The 23289-nt window shown below is 39.8% G+C and overlaps 1 protein-coding gene across 2 annotated transcripts in view; it reads right to left on the reverse strand.

The window, feature by feature from the left end:
• LOC112560186 (protein bicaudal C homolog 1-like) overlaps nucleotides 1-21398 on the reverse strand; it is a 54193-nt gene extending 32795 nt beyond the window's left edge. Inside the window, exons 1-7 of one of the 2 annotated variants that reach the window (XM_025231830.1) lie at nucleotides 21170-21398; nucleotides 20248-20294; nucleotides 15241-15310; nucleotides 8568-8647; nucleotides 2111-2272; nucleotides 1422-1475; nucleotides 670-903 (exon numbers count right to left, since the gene is read on the reverse strand). In XM_025231830.1, coding sequence (XP_025087615.1) covers nucleotides 670-903; nucleotides 1422-1475; nucleotides 2111-2272; nucleotides 8568-8647; nucleotides 15241-15310; nucleotides 20248-20294; nucleotides 21170-21356 — 834 coding nt within the window. In that variant the 5' untranslated portion in view covers nucleotides 21357-21398. Of the gene's footprint in view, nucleotides 1-669; nucleotides 904-1421; nucleotides 1476-2110; nucleotides 2273-8567; nucleotides 8648-11522; nucleotides 11867-15240; nucleotides 15311-20247; nucleotides 20295-21169 lie in introns of those variants that run through there. The other variant, XM_025231839.1, reaches the window with a different exon arrangement.
• Nucleotides 21399-23289: the final 1891 nt, after the last annotated feature.

Here is a 23289-nt window from a genome sequence, read left to right on the forward strand (position 1 = left end):
CATCACAATCTAAGTGCAAAATAAAAACAGAGGGTAAGAGAGAAAACAGGTGACCTGGTGAAGATCAGCGGAGAAAAAAATGAAGTAATGGGAGCCGAGACAGAATAACATAACCAAACATACTGCTAACAGACTGGTGAAGATTAGCTAAGACAGAACAACCCAAATATACTACTGCACTATACCTGTACAAGCATCATCATCCCATGCTGGGATTCTGCACTGTACCCATCATACCAGGGATCAGAATAATCATACCCAGGGGGTGAAATACAAATGGCATAACTACACTTGTTTTGAACAATTAAAATTTTCTCCCTTGCTGAGGAAGAAAATGAAGATTACTGATGCTCAACTCAGTAAACAAACTCAACTAAACAACCAAAACTGTTCAACAAGAAAAATCAATCCAAAGCTGAAGGATCAGCAATCATCAATTGTGGAAGAATACAACACAACACCTAGTTCACTGGATCACTTTCACTCATGAATGCTATTTATCACATTTATTCTGAGCTAATTATCAAAATTACAAATACATTTAAGAATTCTGTTGTTAATATAAGATGACAAAGTTGCTGACATGAAAAGATATGGTTCCTGAATGAAATATTATGAATGTTGACATGATATGGCATACTGATGGGGATATAAGCAATGACAACTTACGCTGCCAGTAAACTGTTCCATAATTCGGCCTGCAGCCTCTTTGACGGCTTTGGCATGAATCACTGAGCCTCGAACCACTACTGTAGTCACATACATCCTGGGCCGTTGCTTGAATGTGATAGTGACATTGTACATCTGCTGCAGTTGCTGTATACAAGGAGAGGTGACATCAGGTAAGGCTTGTAACAGTCCGGTCACTGGCAACTCAAACATCAAAACCAGTGGTAGCAGATCCTGCAAAGATGACATTTCACAACTATTATAAGACCTATTGATGTCACTGTTATAGCTGGCACATAACAACTGTTATAAGACCTATTGATGTCATTGTTTATAGGTAGCAGATCCTGAAAAGATGACATTTAAGATCTATTTATGTCATTATTTATAGGTGAAATGTATGTACTGACTGTCCATAAAAAACTCCCAAAGATTTGGAGATTTTCAATATCTATGATTAAACTACTAATATAAAGCTATATAACTTTAGAAATCCTCAAAGGCAAGTAAAATTATGTGCTCATATGCGAGCTTCATGTAGCTGAGTACATTAACATACATGCATATATGCAGTAGGCTCCATTAACCAGTACACAGAGGGATTGATACACGCCAGATTAATGTAGCTTCTGGTTGCTTGAGAATTACTATTAAAAATCTGCATAACTAATACTCTAACCTTGACACAAGATATATTGCTGATATCTTGACAGAAAGTAAAATGTAAGACCAACAGGCAAAGACCATCTTACCCTGATCTGAGCTCTAGCTGCTTCAACACCTGCAGGCTGGCCAGCAATAGACACCTACACAAAATATACAGATACTACAACATCTGCAGGCTGGCCAGCAATAGACACTTGCACACATATACATATACTACAACACCTGCAGGCTGGTCAACAAGAGACACCTACACAAAAAATACAGATCATACTGCTGGCCAGCACACAATACACACAATACTACAACCAAATGCTACTCTGAGACAGAAATCTCCAAAGTGTTGTGTAGCAAGCAAGCTACGAATCATACTGCAGTAATATGATACTACACACACTGCAACTAGTAACAGACCAGTAAGACAATTTAAAGGCTAATCTGAGAACAAAATTATCTTCAAAAAGACTGGATACACAGTATACAAAACTCTCAAAATTTCACATGTACTTTGAAAAAGTGTCACTGTTTCGGCAATATCTTATTAATACCTCCTAAAAAACTATCCAACTGGCTGTAGCCTTCAATGATCTGTGAAGTTAAAGAATTGAAGGTAACACCCAAAATCTCCTCCACCCCTTAAAAATACACAATATATTAGTGACCTATCCATGGGTGTGACACTGCTATTAGCTAGTAAGGAACTTTTAGCTGAATATCATGTTTGTCCAGGGTTAACCCTAACTGTAATGCACCAACAAGAAAAGATAATAGCACTGACCTGGTTGCTCTTTTCTTGCACATTGATTCCTCTATTGGAATCTGGAAAGTGGATGTGACAGCCTGTGTCTAGCATTACCTTCTTGATGTTATTGCCTCCCTTGCCAATCACATGGGAGTGCTCAGTGTGTGAGACATCCATCTTTAAGGTCACTCTGTTGCTCTGAAAACAATATTTGTAGGGGAAAGCACTCTTACGTGTGGCTGTTACTGACTGCTGCATAGTTCCTTGTATTTAGAAATAAGCATAGAACTATACAGCCTGATCCTTAATGTAATGCTGTATTTGTTTAATAAATTTAATAATCAATGTTAATATTTTATGGCCAGAGAACATACACTTGATTTTTCATGCAGTAACTTCCAAATTATTAAATGTGGGAATTTTTTAATAAAAGGGATTTTACATTCAGTGATTGCCATGAATGGTGGAGACCAGTAACTGAGAAGTTATCTGAGAAAACTGCTGTCAAACTGAGAATAATTGCTTGAATGTACTGTATCATGTTAACTGTAATCAGACAGACAAATAGTGGATCTTATAGCTGGTAGATACCAGCTCTGTACTCAGTTATATGACTATGATAAGACACACTTGCCACCACCCAGTTTTCATGTGTCTGCAGGGCTCTTCACACTCAAAAGACCTTATCTCTCTCATTCCTTTCTGCCACAGGCAGCAAAGACAGAGAAGCTTAACACCCTGCCCCCACACCCTTCTCTCACCACCCTACCCACTCCACCAGACACACAGCTGATAGCAGGCAGCAAGGCCCAGGAAAAGAGAGATTGTGAAAGTTTACTTTGAGCCTGTGCCAAGTAGCGCTACAGACAGGGACAAAGGACAGTCCAGTGTGCTGTGAAATGAAAGAAACACCACGATGAACTAGTGGCAACTATATGCTTGCTTTCCTGTAGTACACTACACTATACATTCTACTTCCTACATAATATACTATCTACCCTCACTTGTTAATCAAAGCGGCCATTCTGATGGTTGTCCACTGAGCTCAAGTACAAGAATCACTACTAGAAGCCTGGCTGGTACAAGTGTTAATGTGCACATCTCTAGCCAAGACTTCAAGTTAGCAGCTTAAAGTGCTGAAGGGTGCTGCAGTGCTGCATTGTTGGCAGACACCCACAGACAGGTTTGCAAACAAATTCATTTTACAGGCTTTGTATCTGCTCTACTGGCGTGTGGCTGGTGGCGGCACCAACTCTACAGGCTAAGTGCTGGGTACACCCTCCCAACCTCTGTGGCCGATAAGTGCAAGACATTCATTAATACCTGACATTTGCTTCTTTTAAAATAGACCCAGTTCATCCAATTATTTTTAGTTCTTGCCAGCCTCACCTCTGCTTCACAGTTTATGCAGTGAATATACTTGGAAGATTCCAAGAAAGCAAAAACCTTATTTAACATCTGTGCAGAGACCTCTGTTGAAGCAAAAATTTCCTGCAGTAAGCTACTACCTTCATACAAAAGTCCCACCGTATCGGCACCTCACTGCCCGTTTTTTTCTCCCATCAAGATATGTCTATTCATTTTAAACACTGGAGTTGTGATGAGTTTGGATTTTGCTATGAGTCAAAATTGTGAAAAGAAGAGGAAACATTTACCTAGTTGCCATGCTCAGGATTTATAGTTCAGATCTGAATTCATAATAAAATCAGCAGTGTCATCTGGTGACATTACAAAATGACATATGCATTCAGCAGACAGTTTACAATAAAAAATAAAAGCATTCCTACACAAATTACATTTTTAGACTTCATATGAAAACCACACAAGCAGCCACTACATCTGCAGCAAGAAAGTTTCTAAAAAAATGCATACCACACATTTCACAATGCAGAAAAAAACTGACAATGTAGAATTTATTATGATATAGCTATGCCATTGATAAAGGTGTACAAAACATGTTGTGACTTGACAGCATTTGCCTATAATGTGATGAAATAGGGTCTTGCCATGTGTGACCAGCTCCCTGTTGGACAACCACCTTGTTGTGATCAGGAGGGTTTGCATGTCCGTAGAGTTATGCTTAGAGGAGGACTAGCTCCTGGCAGGGTCAGCTAAGTGGGATAGGTTGAAGGGTAGAGACCAGGTAAAGGGTGGTCCACAAGTCTACCAGATCTATGGGGTTGGGCAATGGACTAATAATTAATTCCTGTAAAAAGATACTATCATGCAAATGGTGACTAGACACAATCCGACAAATGGTGGCAGTGGAGAGGCAGACCAGGTAACTGGGGGCCAGAGCCTGATGGACATTACCAACCTGACAGCTGACCTGCACTTACCAAAATAACTCATTACTGTTGGTTGGAATTTGAGAACACAAAACCAAACAGGAAGTTAGCACAGGCCATCCAAGAACTGCATCTATACCAGTTTGATCTTGGAATTACAGAAGCATCCTGGACGTTCAAAGGAAAAATTCTTCCAAATCATGACACCATCTTGTGGTCTAGAAAGAATGACAACCAACACAGAGAAGTGGTTGAAATGATTATTCCCAAACAACACAAGGACTCTCTATTAGAATGGAAGCCAATAAGCGAACACCTGCATCATACTACAACTCCAGATTCATCAAGCTTTCCATCCTGACTAGCTATACACCTATGGAAGAGACAAAGCAAGCAGAAAAAGAAGACATCTACAACAGCTTACAGCAGCAAACATTCTTAGCCATGATGTAATAATAGTACAGGGAGATTTCAATGTTTACGTAGATGGCATGAACGAAGAGAAAGAACCATGGCAAAGGAAGGTACAGGGGATATTGCAGACAATGGCAGGAGGCTGTGTGATTTTTGTGAAAAAATGACCCTGTAATGAGGAGTATTTCTTCAACCAAAGAACATAAGGTGGCATGGAAGTTACCATGGAAAGACAGAATCAGCTTCACTACATTATTATTAATGGCATATAACACATGTCAGAGTTAAAACGGGGAGGGTGGCAGACATAGGTTATGACCATAACTTGCTCTAGAACTCAGAAAACTAAAGATGGGAGAACAAAGACATCCATGAAATTTTTAGGGTATTGAAATAAAAAGTTCATTGTTCCAGCAGATGACACCCAAATGACAAACACCAACTTTAACCAACAAAAGAAGCAGCCAAAGGGAAAATAGGCTACAGAAAAACAGTAAAAGAGAGCTGGATCTACATGGAAACATGAAAAATAATTGAGCAGAGGAAACAAAGAAAATGCTAGTTGCTTAACACAGTCTCAATGCCCAAAATGAAGTCGGTGAAAAAATATTCCCAGAAAGACAAAGTAAAGATGAGTGCTAGAAGAAATAGAAGAAAGTTTGCAGAAAGCCTAACTATAGAAGCAGAAAAAGTTGCAGGAAGACAAGACATAAGTGTGGTTTATAACATCACAAAGAGGTTAACAGGAAACAGAAATGGCAGTCAAGATCCACCTTTAGAAACTCAAGACAGGAACAGTCACAGAAGAAAATAAGCAGAGATATAGAAGGAGCACTTTGAGCAGCTGATCAGCCAACCAAGTCCTTCAGTGCTAGCTAATATACCAGCAGCGAAGATCTAGAGTCAAGACTGGGCCACATCTCCATGACAGAAGTAAAGGAAGCCATCCAACAACAACAAAATTGTCCTGAAATGCTAAAGCTGGAGGTAGAAGCTGCTCTGCAATATCTGCCAGAAAATATGAGATTACCCAAGAATAGTAAACTTTAATTTTCTTGGATTATTGCTGTCACCAGAGTGAAAGTTAGGAATTTTCATTACTTTTATTACAAAGTTCAAGTTTTCTCCTTTCCAAAAATGCATAGGTTTCTTGGTCTAATGTTTTACCTGAGAGCAGCAAAAGTATAAAATAACCATCACCTTCTGACATCTTTGATATCTTAAGAAATATGCCATTGTTTTATTATGTAATTATATTTTTATGCTGTGCTTAAAAGGGTTAAATATTCACAAGGCAGAACGAAGCACAGAATAAAAAAGCGCTTTCTATGCCTTGTTTGTAGACTTTGAGAAAGCATTTGACAGCATAAACATGAACAAGAGTCATTATGGAAAATCACGTGTAACTTCAACATTACAGTTAGTATCAACAGAGATGCATTTGCTTGCCACTCTTAATCACACTTGCCATGGACTAGCTCATATAACAAACAATAAAAGAAAAGGAATCCCCTGAACAAGTACATTAGCATTGGAAGACTCAGATTATTCATACTATCCAGCCAACACAGGGGTGCTAGGGAAAAGATCAACTTTAAGCAAGACTGCATCAAAATAGAACTTAAGTAAAATGCAAAAATTCAAAGTGCTCAAGACAAACACAAAATTAAGAATCTACCCTTTGGGTCTTCCTATGGGAATGAATGCTGAAAGATATCAGCAAAAATCTACCAGAAACTAGATACCTCTCAAACCCAAAATCAGGGAAAAATCTTGAAGATATTCTTGCCACGCATAATCACTAACAAAGAAATTTTCATGAATGCCAGCTCTACAAATATGGCAGATATAAGACAGAGACGGTGAGACCATGAGTGCAGAATGAAACTAGGTGCACCCAACAAAATAACCCTTTATTGTACAGCTGATGGCAAAATGGTCCACAAAAAGAAATATGGTGAAGATCAAGAGAGAGAGAAACTCAAAGACCAGAAACAGAACAACTAAATGCACTAAGCATGCAACTGGTAGACAAAAATGAAGCCTTATGTAACACCTATGTACTATGAGGATAAGTATGATGTCTAGTCATATGGGACAATCCACGACTTATTTGGATCTATGGATTTGACTTTAATTTAGCTAAGACAGAGACAAAGTTATAACAGTAAGTTGTCCCTAGATCAGGGGTTTCGCCGGGCCAGATTACTGGATCAATACCTTAATCGCGTAATTTATCTACATATGCAAGGAATAAATCGTGTTTAATGTAAACTTGTAAACTTTAATTTTAAAGCATAGAGAGAAAACAGTATTTATTCAATAGTTGCTGATGAGATGCGGTAGATCACAGTTGTCAACAAGTTGCTTGAACTCTGGCTGCAGATGTTGAAAAAAGACTGCACGTGAGCATCGGAACGCAGATTTCTCTTGTTAATGTTCATGGTCGAAATGTTTGCTCGCAAATGTATGTAGAACAGACCAAGTAGTTTCATGGCCAATCTTTCTCAGTTGGCAAACACTCATTCAGTGATAAAATTTCAATGCTTCAGATGAATTTCTCTTTCAGGGTATATTCTCTGAGTTGAGGATATTCTGTATCCCATTTTCAGGCCCCAGACACGTCTCAGAACTTTCCCCAAACAGCAGTATGATACAAAACATCACTGTGATCCGAGCCGCAATCTTCCAGAAGTGTGATAAACCTGTGATGAAATTAACAATTTTCACAACTGGATCCACAACATGCTTCATGTCAAGCACACTTTTACATAGCGCTTCCTGGTGTAATGTAGAAATTCAATGTACAAATATCAGCTCCCTGGTGCAAGCGACCTCTGCAACACGGTCATCCAATCTCTTCAGCAGACCAACTTTCTTTCCTGTCAAAGATGGACAACCATCCGTAGTACTACATGTGTACTGGCCATTGTCTGCCATGGTAATTGCATTGTATGCATGGCATTTTCCACACATTCAAAAATATCTTCCCCGGTAGTAGTGTCTTTCATTGATTCCATTGACAGCAATTCTTCTGTGATTTCAAAGTTTTCTGAAAGGCCTTGTACAAAGATGAACAACTGTACAGTGTCATCGATGTCAGTGCTTCTCAATGCCAAGGAAAACAGCTGAAATGAAGTACACGCCTTTTCAGTTTGATGTCAGGTCTTCACCAATTGTTCATGCGGCGAACCACAGTTCTTCTCGACAAACTGACTTCTTCAAACTTCTTTCTTTGTTTGTGACAGACTTGATCAGCTACAATGGAGCATGAACTTTTTGACAAATTCACATCACTGAACGATTTGCTGTGCTTGGCAATGTTGTATGCGACCACAAAGCTGGCATGAATAGCAGCTTTCTGGCTACTTTGTTTTACGAATACATTTTCTGCTCTTTTAGGCCTGCCCATGTGTCGTGCATAATGGCGGCTATCATTGTACTCTTCCATCACGGTTTCATTGCATACTGCTTTCTTGCCGACTTCTGTGAACAAGTACTTAGACAATCCAATCTTTGTTAAATGCGCGACACTCGCTGTCAACTTTACATTTCTTTGGCAAAATCCATGGTACAAATTTTATTTGAAAATTCTAACCTAATTCTAACTGAAAAACAAGAATCAAAAAAACAAAGAAAACATAAAACAAAGTGTAAGCAAGTAATTAGTAGTGGAGATTGCGGCAGAATTGCGGCACAATTATATGTCGCGGGCCAGCGCCAGTCAAGATGTAAGTTTAATCTAGCTAAGACAGAGACAAGGTTATAATTGTCCCTAGATGTCTACCTACCTTTGTGTCTAAGATGCTCATAATTTTGGAGCGGGCTGCTTTCACATCTTCAGGAAAACCCACCACCTTGATGTGGGGATCTGGCAACACATACACAACACATGAAAATATGAGATGGGTGCTTGATGAGGAGACAATATATCTCAGATGTACGGAAGCATGTACATATCAGCACAATGAGGAGGAACGTATATTATCTGGTGACATGCACATAAGTAAAAGCAGATAGAGGTCTGTCATCATCATAGATAGATATCAAGCTAACATGCATACAGATGAAAGTACAATGACATCGAGACTTCATCACCTAAGACACATGTCTATGTCTATGGAGACATGCTTGCCCATGTGTGGTGATCTGCTTTAAACAGCTGGGTATGTACATGACAACAGAAATAACTAATACCCCTGTACTAAAAACAAACACAAAAATATTTGACAAACTGTTTACAGCTGAATGTCAAACTGTAGAAGAGTTAATAGCTGCTAGTACCAGTAACCTATTCTTTGCACTAAATTATGTACCTCCTAACACCATAGGTAACTGTTTACAGTAGAATACAACTGCTGGGAATGGAAGACCAACATGGACATGACTATATGACTACAGGCAACTTACACAAGATGTTAGTATGCTTGTAGCAATAGGTTACTGTTTGTAAACAGAAAAGGAGATTGATCCAGAATCACAGAATGTGACATGGCTAAGAGACTTCCACTGTTCTGCACTAAGCCTAACATAAGTACACTGCAGTCTCTCTGGCCAATAATATACAACAGCTAGCAGTGGGTATATTCTCATTGACATTTCAATAATGCCAAGAAATTCATTCATTGTCTAGTCCAGTATTTCTGGCTAATAATATACAACAGCTAGCAGTGGGTATATTCTCACTGACATTTCAATAATGCCAAGAAATTCATTCATTGTCTAGTCCAGTATTTCTGGCTAATAGACAATAGCTAGAAACTAGTCTTTGTTAGGAGCATTCTCATTGACATTTCAACAACTCCCACTATTCATTCATCTATCGCAGTCTCTGGCTGACAGGCAATAGTTAGCAAAAGGAGCATTCTCAATAACTGACATTTCAATAATTATTCATTCATTTATCGATTTATTCAGTCAGTAAGCCATGAAAAGCAACCTGTACAAGATCTTCCCTACAATGTTCAAGTTAAGCAAACCAGTGTTAGACATATCATGACAGCTGACTAGACCTCTATTTCTTACCCACAACAGTGAGTTGAGTCTGCCAGTAGAACACAAAACACTACACATACACAAACAATGTATAAGTGGCAATGTATATATATATATGTTCTCTCTCTCACACTCACACACAAAGTAGCACCATGTACATATGTTCTCTCTCTCACACACACAAAGTAGCACCATGTGCATATGTTCTCTCTCACACACACTTGCAGTTGTACATGTTCACTCTCACTCTTTCTCTCTTACACATACAGTAGCACTGTGTATGTCTGTTCTCTCTCTCACCAACAGAGTGGCATTGTGTCCATATGTTCACTCTCACACAGTAGCCCTGTGTACACATGTTCACACAGAGTAGCACTAACGTATTCACACACATAGTAGCCCTCTGTAATATGTTCACTCACAAACAGATTAGCATTGTGTACATGCATTCACTCACACTCAGTAGCACAGTGTATGTCCACACGCGGTAGCACTGTGTATACATTCACATGTGTTGGCACTATGTACATATGTTCACTTTCGCACAGATTAGCACTGTGTACACATGTTCACATATAGTGGCACTGTGTGCATATGTTCACTCACGCACACAGAGTAACATGTAACACACACATGCACACAGTAGCATTGTGTACAGAAGTTCACTCAAACACCAACTTGCCTCATCTGTAACCACAACATGATGCATAGACTTTCTCTCTTTCTCACACACACCAACTTGCATTTACATATAAGCGTGTACACACATGCACACTGACCTGACACAGATATATAGCGAGACGTATCAAGTTACCCAGACATGTGCAGCATTCTCCTAAACTGATGCCTATTTAATCAGTATGTGGAAAGGTGATTAATAAAATAGCAATATTTATTGGAACTTTTGGCTTTTAAGGATTGTATAGTGTATTTTAAGGGTTAAAACTTTGAACAATACCCTTCTTATACAGCCTGCAGGGTGGGCGTCTTTGTATTATGTCAAAAATACAAAGTTAGTGGAAAAAGTGTACCACAAATCATACTGGTTATGAATATCAGTATACTGTAATGTGCATTCATTTCAATATTGACAGAGCTAAAGAAATGTCTGAATTTTGCTGGAAAAAAATCCAAGCACAGTCAAATCTCTGCTCTGCTGTACAAGAAAGTGTATGTAAACAGCATGTTATTTTGTACCTAATAACAGAACTTGATAAAATAATGTCAGGATAAATGTGAACAACCCACCAGTTACCAACATGTCGCTTTTGAACCCTGAGTAGCCTTAGTGATGGCCAGATTCTCACCCTGAAACCTTTATGACAACCATTTTATCACTGAGCAGCCTTGGTAATGGTGAAATTCTCACCATGCATTCTCAGCTCACAGACTGACTAACGTGACCAAATTCTATTCACTATGCACAAGCAATGTCCCTCATGCTGTACCTTGTAATAAACATTGCTGGCGGACACTGGTTAAAACCAAAAGTGTTAACTACTCTTGGTAAGGCTGCTTGCACTACCAATACCAAAAAAAACTGTAGCAGAAATGCAGTCTTGACTAGTATTGCAAATACAGCAAAGACATGAATCAGGCTAGACTAGAGTCGCCATCTACTCTGCAAAGCCATTAGGAACACTTGCCATTCTGGAAGGACCACAATTCTAGACTTTGACCACAAAAACAAAAGTAATATCAGGCAAATAGTAGGACTGGGTCAAGAAATCACTGATAAGAAATCTACTCACCCATGATCAAGGCTCAGAAATCTATTTAATGTCTTACACCTGACTGGCTGATGTATTTTTCACTCATTATGCACCACCTGTCTGCTGTTGGGTATTTTCTCTCTCACTGAGTTGAGCCTTACTATGCACCCCCACCTCACTGACTTGTGCCTCACGACAAAACACTTATCGAGTGTTGTGTATTTTCTCTCTCACTTGTGCTTCACTATGCACCACCTGTCTGTATTTTCACTCAATGTTGAACACCTGTATGCTGTTGGGTATTTTCTCACCAACCTGTGCCTTAGTGTGTTCCACCTGCATGCTGGGTATTTTTTCAGTAACTTATTTTACCAGGTCATTTAAACTTCTGGTTCTAAATCCGACTTAACACTCCCACTCTAAATAACCTCCTGGCCCACCCCATATCGATCATTTCTCCTACAGGCCTGTTTTAACAACTCTGCAGAATGGAAATCCCCTGAATGCTCACCGCCACGCCTTACTGCTCCACATGCAGTGTCCCTGTATGCCAAGCAGTTTATTTTGTATCGCAGGCAGCCACAACTAGACATGCTAAACTTATTTATCAAACATTAACAATCGCCTTCATACCCCTTTCTTTGTTCAAATGCCTACAGAAAAGTTTGTGGCCAAGCAATCACTTCTGACTTTTTACTTTCATCAAAATAACACCTAGTGACATTACCAGCACATTATATATGTTTCCTGAGCAGCATAGTCTGTACACAATCTACACACACAAAAACTTTCTCTCTTTTCCCTCCAGTAAAGACAATAAAGTAACAGAATCTACACACACATACTTTCTCTCTCCCTCTTCAATAAAGACAATAAAGTAACATAGAATCTACACACACACACACACTTTCTCTCTTTTCCCTCCAGTAAAGACAATAAAGTAACATAGAGGTACACACAAACTTTCTCTCTTTTCCCTCCAGTAAAGACAATAAAGTAACATAGATGCTACACACACACACACACTTTCTCTCTCCCCTTTCAATAAAGACAACAAAGTAACATAGAATCTACACACACATACTTTCTGTCTCCCCTTCAATAAAGACAACACATACACACACTCTTTCTCTCTCCTCCCTCCAATAAAGTAAAATCAACACACACACACACTCTTTCTCTCTCCCCCTTCAATAAAATAAGATATAACACATACACACACTTTATCTCTCCTCCCTCCGATAAAGACAATAAAGTAACAGAATCTACACACTTTCTCTCCCCTCCAATAAAGGCAATACACACACTCTTTCTCTTTCTTCTCCAATAAAGACAATAAAGTAACACAGAACCTACACACATTTTCTCTCTCCCCCTCCAATAAAGACAATAAAGTAACATAGAAATCACGCACACACTTTCTTTTCCCCTCCAATAAAGTAGCATGGAATCAACACACACACATATAATCTCTTTCTCTCTCCCCTTTCGAATGAAGACTATAAAGTCACAGAATCTACACACACTTTCTCTCTCCCCTCTCCAATAAAGACAATAAAGTAACATAAAATAGCTTCAAAGCATGAGATCAGGATTACTTAAAAAGCCAAATAGAGCAGCTTTTGCAAAACATAATGATCAGGCCACTGGTCTCACATTCATCTTTTTTAGCTGTTTACTTTTTGAGCATATATAGTAATTCCCTGAGCATATATAGTAATTACCAAGCTACTGGCCTCAATATACATCTCTGAAGTGCTGAAGTTTCTGATGTTTCTGTTTTAAGGCAGTGTAAGTAAAAATGAACTATAGGACTATTTAAAGTCTAAGGTGATGTCATTGGCACCTTCAAGAGGACACTTAGTGGAAATTCCTCCAGGACTTGGGAATGGACATGTTGGTGCAAAGGATCAAGTTATTTATTGTATGTCTCTGTCCAAATTCATCCCTCCTGGAATTGAGATATGGTCCTGTTGGTGAAAAGGTCAGTCATCCCTTGACTGGTACCTGTTGTTCAGGGGAGCACATGGATAGACATGCAGCTGACAGGGCTCGCCACTCTTGCCCATTCTGGGTGATAGTGAGCAGGCTCTTCAGGCACTTGTTCTCAACTGCCTGGATTCTCCTTTCTGTTTTGACGAGCAGAGTCCATGTGTCACATCTGTAGAGCATGATCTGTACTACAAGGGATTTGTACAGACTGTACTTTGTATTAACCTGATGTCATGGCTGCTAGATCCTGTCCAGCCTGGCCTTTGCCAATGTTGTGATCCTGATGCGGATATCTGACATGGAGCTGCCATCCCTGGAGAGGTTGGCTCCCACATACTTGAAGCTCCTTAACTCTTTGAACTGTACCCCGTTCATACAGATCTCTGCTTTGTCGTTGCCAATTATCGTAACTTTGTTCTTTACAGTGCTGGCTTCCATTCCATATGTAAAGTCACTATGGCGTGGAAAAAAGTTTACCTACCATTGTTCATTACATATAAATTATACCATTGAAAGTTCACCATGGTTATCACCAACATCCCCACCCCAGAGAGGTTATGTCCATTAGAATCCCCTAAGAGAAGAAATAAGGGACGATAACAAAGATTATTCGAGTCCTGCCAAAGAATTGGAGTGGAGGGAGAAAAGTATATACTTGTACTGCAGACTATGAAAGTATATACATGTACTGCAAACTATGAAAGTTTGTCCTATAGAGATTCTGGCTGCCACAACATGTAGAGGGACAGTGGGTGAGATAGGGCTGAAAGGTGGTTTAGAGTGAATTAAAAGTGCTATGCCTCCTGCATGTGTATCACTACCTATCAAAGAGCCTTTTTGAAGAACATTAATGCCTTTGCAGGAAAAAAACATCAGCATCTCATAAAAAGTCTCCTGAAGAGTAACCACTATGGAACCTGTCTGACCCAATAAAGTGTTGGAAAAAAATTTGACCTGGGGGTAAAATGGGTGTAGTTGAGCTTTGGAAGTTTTAGTTTTATACCCACGAGGCCTGGAATTTGGTGGTATGTGGGAGAGAGATATATGATGTGCAGTGTACTTTGTGGGTACCTGGGTGTTGATGTGTTTCTCTGGGTTAGATTTTGATGTAGGTAAAGTGCATGTCAGTGCATGTGCTAAGGCTCTGGATGATGTATGAGCTGGGATTGGCTGGGCAGTAATGCTTTCTCTCTGGTCTTCTGTTCCAGAGATGGGGGTGGGTGCATGAGTGTGTGAATATGTTGGAGGATGTCTGATGACACTCATGTGATGTCAGTTTGACAAGAGACAGACAAAGAGGGTTGTCAAGTGATGATTACATAGAAAGAGAAAATACCAGTCGTTTGTGTGGGTATCTCAGGACACAAAGATGAGACTCCAGGTAGGATGTCTTGTTCTGCTCTCATGCACCAAATTACTGCTTCCTCCTTCTAGAGAAAATGGTCTGTTTTACTGCGTTTTACACAATGCACTACTGAATGACAGGCATCTGCTCTATACCCAAACTTTTGGCAATTGAAAAGTGCATGGTTGTGGGGATCCTAAGATCTACTTCACCTCCAAGGTACCTGATTTAAAGAAATATGGGGATCTAGTAGATAAGACAGAAGGTGATGAAATATGGGCAAGTCAAAGGGTAGTGAAGATAAAAATAGACGTAAAAGTCACGAACAAAACAGTCTCTAAGCATGAACAAACATGCAAAGACTCAAACAGGCATGCATGTTCACACAAAGTAGCTATGTTTACAAATCATCTCTCCTACCTTTCTTGGATTTAGCCCCTATCTTCAGCTTGGACGGCCACGTGATTTGAGTACTGGTCTCTTCCATTACCTAGGAAAGAAAGCAGACCCACCTGCATGATTCTTTGTATTGAGACAAATTGTCATAGACATACTGAGTAGTTGCAGACTGGTCACATAAAAATAAGTTAGAATATCTGATACATTTAAGACCCATAAGCTGCCTAAGCATACGCAGCAATGAGCTTTCGTACTATTTATAAATATTGGCTGGTATGTCATGCATCTCAACATGACTTGCAGAAAGAACTATCTAAATAAGTACAACAGAAATAAACAAAGTGAATTCTTATTTTGGCTAAAAAGAGCAAGATTAAGATAGGTGGAACTATCACATAAAGACAACTTCTATTTTGAATGAACAGTTCTCCTCTTTCTTGCGCTTTTTTGTTATTTAATTTATTTTTGAAACTGCGCACTATGGCAGTATAGCAAACACAATGGATCTCTGAATATACTAAAGTAACACAAAACCACTAAAGCAAAAAAATTTAAATAATTATAATTTTCACCACTCAACAGCAAATAAAAAAATAATACTCGAATAATTTACTCTGTATTTATACAAAATATATTAAAAATACACTGATGTATCAAATATATAAAACTAAGCAAATAGCAGTAATACAAAACTGTTTTTTATATAATTAGATGCTGTCATTAGAAAATATTAAAAATTTTCTTAGAATTTAATGGCGATTTTTGACATGAACGACTGAAATTTTTCAATCAACGAGTGTCCACAATTGAAGTCCTTTTCACAAAACATCTAGGCTGAAGCAGGGGAGACAATCTCTAAAAACTAACCCCATATACACTCGTAAAGAGCATTGCTTATACCACAGCCCCTAATGACACCAGAGGCAATTGCTACTAACTTCAATTGACTTTTTTGTTTTGGTATATTCTGGTCAAATCTTCTTGCTGTGATATACAAGGAATAAAGAAAATTTTGCAAACATCTGCTAGAGTGAAAGGAGTTTTTTTTATTAAGAAAACATTCACAATATTTTGAAAATCAGCAAAATACCTTTAAAAAAAAACAAAAAACTAAATTGTCATATTGTCACATTTGTAGTAAGAATAGTTTTGTATTCTAATTTGTGGGCTCTGTTATTTTCTCAATATTAATATTTATTCAGCTTCTGAAAGTTGTTTGGCCCTCATTAAAGAAAAATCCCAACAAGCTACCTTAGGGAATGCAAGGTCCCTAATATTTGGTCAGAAACAAATTCATTTTTCCTGAGATTTCAAGCCAGTATCAATAAAAACACAACTACATTTCTAAACTTTTTTTTATAAATCTTGGCACACGTTCACTCAAATAATTTTTAAACTGTGATGTCTTCTTCTAGATGATTCTGTTGTTGGAGTCTTAAACCGAGCAATCCTGCCTCGATCTTGAACAAGTCCAAATCACGAACCAGGTCATTTAGTTCTTCCTGTGTTATTCTGTGTGGGGCTGATGATGTACTACAGTGAAAATCTTGATCACTGCATGCTGACTGACCAAAAGAACAGGTGGGCTTACCCGCTTCCTCATCAGCTGAATCAAGAGAATATTCTGCTGGAGATTCTGGAATAGGGAGTCCCTCACCTTGTAGAACTTGTCTCAATATAGACGGAATGCTGGAGTAGACTATTCTCGACTTCTTCTGCTTTGTCATCCCACCGGAAAGAGGAGGAACCAAGCAGAAGTAAGACTCATTTGTGTGGTTGCTAGGCTCTCTCCACACCATGGGGACTGCAAACAGCATTGATGGTCTTTTTGCCATTCAACCACTTTGAAAGATGTGTTACATGTAGCACAGCATACATGTGGGGCCCAAGGCTTGTCATGCTCGGTAATCTTGCATCCAAAGAAAAGATGATATGTCTTTTTCACTTGAGATGTGATACTTTTGTTCTGGTTGCCAAATGTCACTTCCCCACAAATATAGCAAACAGTGTTCACAATATTAATGCACTTCGGAGGCATTAGTGGTCTGTATTGTAACTAAATGGCTAAAATAATAGCAATTTTATGCAACAGTAGCTTAAACTGTATCCCATGAAGTCTGAAATATTTTAAATGCTCAACCTTTATGACTGGGCTATATATGGTACACTGTGACATCAGCTTACTTCAGCAGCCGCCTGGCAGTAGGACTGCATTACATCAGAAAATGACCAATAAAGCCTCGATGACCTGTGTACATGCCGGTATTATGCAATGTGATGCAATATGACATCATTCTAGGCTTATTTAGGATGGTTTTACAGTCCTACTGGATAAATTTACAGGGTGAAACATAGAAAATGAACTAATATCAAATATCTTCAAAACAAAGCCAATAACAAATTTTCTTTATCATATTTGTGTTCAGCACAGCAAGATACTACCTTTTTCAGTCAGTAATAATTTCATTGTTGACCAGAGCAATTTGAAAGAAATGTTTTGTGTCCTGTTCTTCCCAACACCTTGACCACCCCACCTTTTGCATTTTTGGAATACCTGCTTTTCTTCCTTCTCCTCCCACATTTTTCCAAGAGCCTCAGCCCCCTGTACTAGTCAATCTTCCACACAGCTCTGCCTTCTCAGTTAGCAGAACATCAAAGTCTTAGTAAACATCACTCTGAAGATTCCATTTACGGCATTAAGGTCTCAAACTTAAAAACAAAAAGCGAAAAACATTTGTTGAGAACTTAAATATGCTTAAAAAATGCTGTATGCTGTGGACAACATGTTCAGAAGTCATCTCAGCTGAAGTATAAAGACTGACAGCTCCTTCCCTTTATGAAATATCCAACTTCTTTAAAAGCTAACTTAAAAATACAGTTTTCAAATGCTTGTATTTTTGTATTGTTATTACCCTTTACTACATTTTTTGATGATTTGGTGAATTGTGAATACTTTGCTACATCATATGGTGCCGACGATATTGTGAACTGTCATTACTTTGCTATATCATATGGTGCCGATGAAGTGTTTTGTCATCGTTTGCTACAGTATAATGTGCTGCTGATGTTGTGAATTGTCATTATTCTGCTACATTATATGGTGATGCTGCTATTGTCTGATGAATACTATGACTGGAAAGCTTAATTTTAAAAAATATAATGCCTTTTGTTTCAAATGTTGTGAAGTTAAATTTATCAATGACATAATCTGTTATCTGACAAAATTGGACTTGTGTGAGGTACAGAATATCAGTTAAAACCAGTGATGAATACAAGGTCAGCCTAAGATCCACTAATATAGTTCAGCAAAGACCTCACCTGAATGCCAGACAGCTACTATTATCTGTCCAGATCTGACCACGTAATCATTTTCAACCTCAGGACAGTGCACAACTGGCTCACCTATACCAGAACTTATATCTTGTGTCATCCCGGATGTGCTCTAATGGGGACAGAGAACAAACCACAGAGCACATCTCACAGAATCTAGACCAGTGGTGCCTAACCTTTTCTCACCTGAGGGCTGCACTGGACATGATAGAAAATCTCACAGGCCAGAACACAGCAGTATTGACACAATCATGATGTTAAAAATGAAATTATGTTGTGTCTGGTTAAAATGAGCAGGCCAGATGTGGCCCGCAGGCTGTAGGTTGGGTACCCCTGATCTAGACTCTTCCCAGAACAGAGAGCAAATATCTGGCCTACATCAGTATCCCTCGATCTCAAGCTGTACTGGCCTGTGGATACCTTGCAAATGATTGCCAACTTCATCTCAAAAGCTGGTCTCCAAGTGTAATCAAGTAAATGACAATCACAACTACCCTGTAACAAAGCACTTCAAGGAAACTGTAAAGCGCAACTGCACTCTGTACTTGAATCACCCATACTTGTTTTCTTCTATCTGTTTGTCTGACAGCATCTCACATTAGTTTAAAAAACAATGAAAATCATAGAAAATGAAGAGATAATAGAACTGCACTGGTGAGGCAGACTTTCTACTGCACAAAATGTGCATTATGAATAATGCAAAGCATCATCTGTGGCTTGCAACCAGGCTCTGGGAGGGCTCCAAAATGGCACATCTGGCAAAGAAGTGTCCTATTGGCTGTGGGAAGCCATTCTGTCATTCAGTGCTCTGAAGTGATCTCAGATGACAGGCAGAACTGAGTAATGCCCTTTTTCTGGTCGCCCCCAAATGACAGAATGCCAAGCAACAGAACCATCACTACTGAACTTCTGAGAACAGATCCGAGGATGGCCACATGTCAACATCAGCCAGCAGACCATCCTCAATTGCTTGCACCAGTGCTTTCAGGTACCCACAGGCAGCAAAGAAGGCCCAGCTGTTTAAGTTATTGCAGTAGGAATGGCAGACCATACCTCAAATGATGATAGTGACACTTGTTTAAGTCTATGTAAAAAAATGCACTGAATGTATGGCAGCAAATGACATCCTCATGTTTTCAACTGTGTCAAAGTCCACTGACATTTCCTATGACTGATTCAGAAGGTAGTGTTTTTTGATTGTCCACATCTTGGAATAGAATCAGTTCACAAATGAAATTCTTCTCACACTTTACTGTCAAATGATGAAATCCAAGTATGTTAAAATGGAATCAGTCACACTTATTGCAGTTAATTTCTGAATTATTTTTTATCTGGAACTTTTTGCCACTAGTTTACTTAAACTATGATGTGACTCACTCATCACATTATCATATAAAAGTAGTGGCTATAGCTGCAGTGAACTATAAGTGGTTCATTGTGACCTCCAACGCTCTCCTTCAACTGTCTGAAACTCACACACTTTAAACTATTTACTGCTTATGCCTTCAACTGCCTAAGACCTTCACTGCTTAAACCATTTACTGCTTGGTGAACAAGCAAAATTTTCTGTACAAGCTCAAGCAATCCTTTGACCTGCAAACTTCTATCTTGAGTCAAGAATAATTAAGTTTTTAGAGCCTCAATTATTATACAGTTTTTCAATAATTTTTACAATTTTGTCACAAGGGTACTACTTACCCTTTGAAAAAAATCTTCAGCATTTTCTTCGTGTGCATCTCCAGGCACTGAAACAAAAAAGAGTCAATAAGAATCATGGGAACTCTTCAATAACATTTCTAAACCATATAAAACTGATTGTATAAACTGATGGATAGGAGTAACACTAAGAAGTGAACCAACATTCCAATGTTTTGTCAACAGCTTCACATCCAATTGTTTAGCAAGTTGTTGGTGTGTTAATGACATATATTGCAACTGCTGCAAGCTCCCTATAAAATCCATTTTTGCAAAGCACCTCTAGCATTATGACTAGTTACAATTAAGATAGTGGACCACCAGCATGGGCATAGTAACCACTTTTATCATTTATTATTTACAAGAGGCAGAGTATTTCACTAGCACTTGGTCTTTATTGCAACTGAAACCATGTGATGACGACTGACGATGGCTAACAGCACGCTTCCAATGTCTGTAACAGCCCACTGTCATCCCATCTCTCACTTGTTCCTGGAGTGGAAGTTAGCGAAATCATCAGATGGGATGGGCAGACAGCGCCTAACTTTGTACTAGAAGCAGCACCATGGATGCAAACACGTAGCGTTTGTTGCACCTACTTTTAATTTGATAAAGTACCAAATGCACGAATCAATAGAGATAAGGCGTAACTCGAATCGAAAAAAAGTGGAAAAATAAAGGGTTTATTTTGTAATGTAGTGTTGAAACTTGATTGAAAAGTTGACGCTATTGAGAAAAATATTTGCTCTACTAGCAAGGAGAGAAGTTTCATCTTAAAACATGACATATTATATTATTTGGGAATCTCGACTCTGACGATGTTGCTTGAAAGCGACAAAAAAGCTGCAGAAAGCCAAAGCAAACCACCTGGCTGTCGGTGGGTGACATAAAGCAGTGAGACTAGCACAAGCTCGGCCATGCTTACCCAGTTGTAGCATTTGCTCTAACTTCTTGCGGTCTACCCGAAATCGGTCTTCCACAAACCCCGGCTCTCTTTCCACACTTTCGTCTCTACTTTCCTGAGAAGCCGTGTCAAAGTCATCCACTCCATTTTCACTTTTGTATAGCGTTTCTCTCATCGTTGGAGCTCGCACGCCAGAGCCCGCCGCCATAGCATTCTTGTTGTCATCTCACAACGAGGCTGTGGCCTTCAGCTTGCGTAGCTGTCTGTAGATGTGTGTAGAGGCGTGTAGAGGCGTGTGTAGATGTGTGTAGAGGTCTGTAGAGGTGTGTAGATGTGTGTAGAGGTGTGTTGTCATCTCACAACGAGGCTGTGGCCTTCAGCTTGCGTAGCTGTCTGTAGATGTGTGTAGAGGTGTGTAGAGGCGTGTGTAGATGTGTGTAGAGGTCTGTAGAGGTGTGTAGATGTGTGTAGAGGTGTGTTGTCATCTCACAACGAGGCTGTGGCCTTCAGCTTGCGTAGCTGTCTGTAGATGTGTGTAGAGGCGTGTGTAGATGTGTGTAGAGGTCTGTAGAGGTGTGTAGATGTGTGTAGAGGTGTGTTGTCATCTCACAACGAGGCTGTGGCCTTCAGCTTGCGTAGCTGTCTGTAGATGTCTGTAGATGTGTGTAGAGGCATGTGTAGATGTGTGCACAGGTCTGTAGAGGTGTGTATATGTGTGTAGAGGTGTGTTGTCATCTCACAACGAGGCTGTGGCCTTCAGCTTGCGTAGCTGTCTGTAGATGTGTGTAGAGGCGTGTGTAGATGTGTGTACAGGTCTGTAGAGGTGTGTATATGTGTGTAGAGGTGTGTTGTCATCTCACAACGAGGCTGTGGCCTTCAGCTTGCGTAGCTGTCTGTAGATGTCTGTAGATGTGTGTAGAGGCGTGTGTAGATGTGTGTACAGGTCTGTAGAGGTGTGTATATGTGTGTAGAGGTGTGTTGTCATCTCACAACGAGGCTGTGGCCTTCAGCTTGCGTAGCTGTCTGTAGATGTGTGTAGAGGCGTGTGTAGATGTGTGTAGAGGTCTGTAGAGGTGTGTAGAGGTGTGTTGTCATCTCACAACGAGGCTGTGGCCTTCAGCTTGCGTAGCTGTCTGTAGATGTGTGTAGAGGTGTGTAGAGGCGTGTGTAGATGTGTGTAGAGGTCTGTAGAGGTGTGTAGAGTGTGTTGTCATCTCACAACGAGGCTATGGCCTTCAGCCTGTGTAGCTGTCTGTAGATGTGTGGTAGATGTGTGTAGAGGCGAGTGTAGATGTGTGTAGAGGTGTGTAGATGTGTGTAGAGGTGTGTTGTCATCTCACAACGAGGCTGTGGCCTTCAGCCTGTGTAGCTGTCTGTAGATGTGTGTAGAGGTGTGTAGAGGCGAGTGTAGATGTGTGTAGAGGTGTGTAGATGTGTGTAGAGGTGTGTTGTCATCTCACAACGAGGCTGTGGCCTTCAGCTTGCGTAGCTGTCTGTAGATATGTGTAGAGGCGTGTGTAGATGTGTGTACAGGTCTGTAGAGGTGTGTATATGTGTGTAGAGGTGTGTTGTCATCTCACAACGAGGCTGTGGCTTCAGCTTGCGTAGCTGTCTGTAGATGTCTGTAGATGTGTGTAGAGGCGTGTGTAGATGTGTGTACAGGTCTGTAGAGGTGTGTATATGTGTGTAGAGGTGTGTTGTCATCTCACAACGAGGCTGTGGCCTTCAGCTTGCGTAGCTGTCTGTAGATGTGTGTAGAGGCGTGTGTAGATGTGTGTAGAGGTCTGTAGAGGTGTGTAGAGGTGTGTTGTCATCTCACAACGAGGCTGTGGCCTTCAGCTTGCGTAGCTGTCTGTAGATGTGTGTAGAGGTGTGTAGAGGCGTGTGTAGATGTGTGTAGAGGTCTGTAGAGGTGTGTAGATGTGTGTTGTCATCTCACAACGAGGCTATGGCCTTCAGCCTGTGTAGCTGTCTGTAGATGTGTGGTAGATGTGTGTAGAGGCGAGTGTAGATGTGTGTAGAGGTGTGTAGATGTGTGTAGAGGTGTGTTGTCATCTCACAACGAGGCTGTGGCCTTCAGCCTGTGTAGCTGTCTGTAGATGTGTGTAGAGGTGTGTAGAGGCGAGTGTAGATGTGTGTAG

The sequence above is a fragment of the Pomacea canaliculata genome, linkage group LG1, assembly GCF_003073045.1.
Source record: "Pomacea canaliculata isolate SZHN2017 linkage group LG1, ASM307304v1, whole genome shotgun sequence".
NCBI lineage: Eukaryota > Metazoa > Mollusca > Gastropoda > Architaenioglossa > Ampullariidae > Pomacea > Pomacea canaliculata.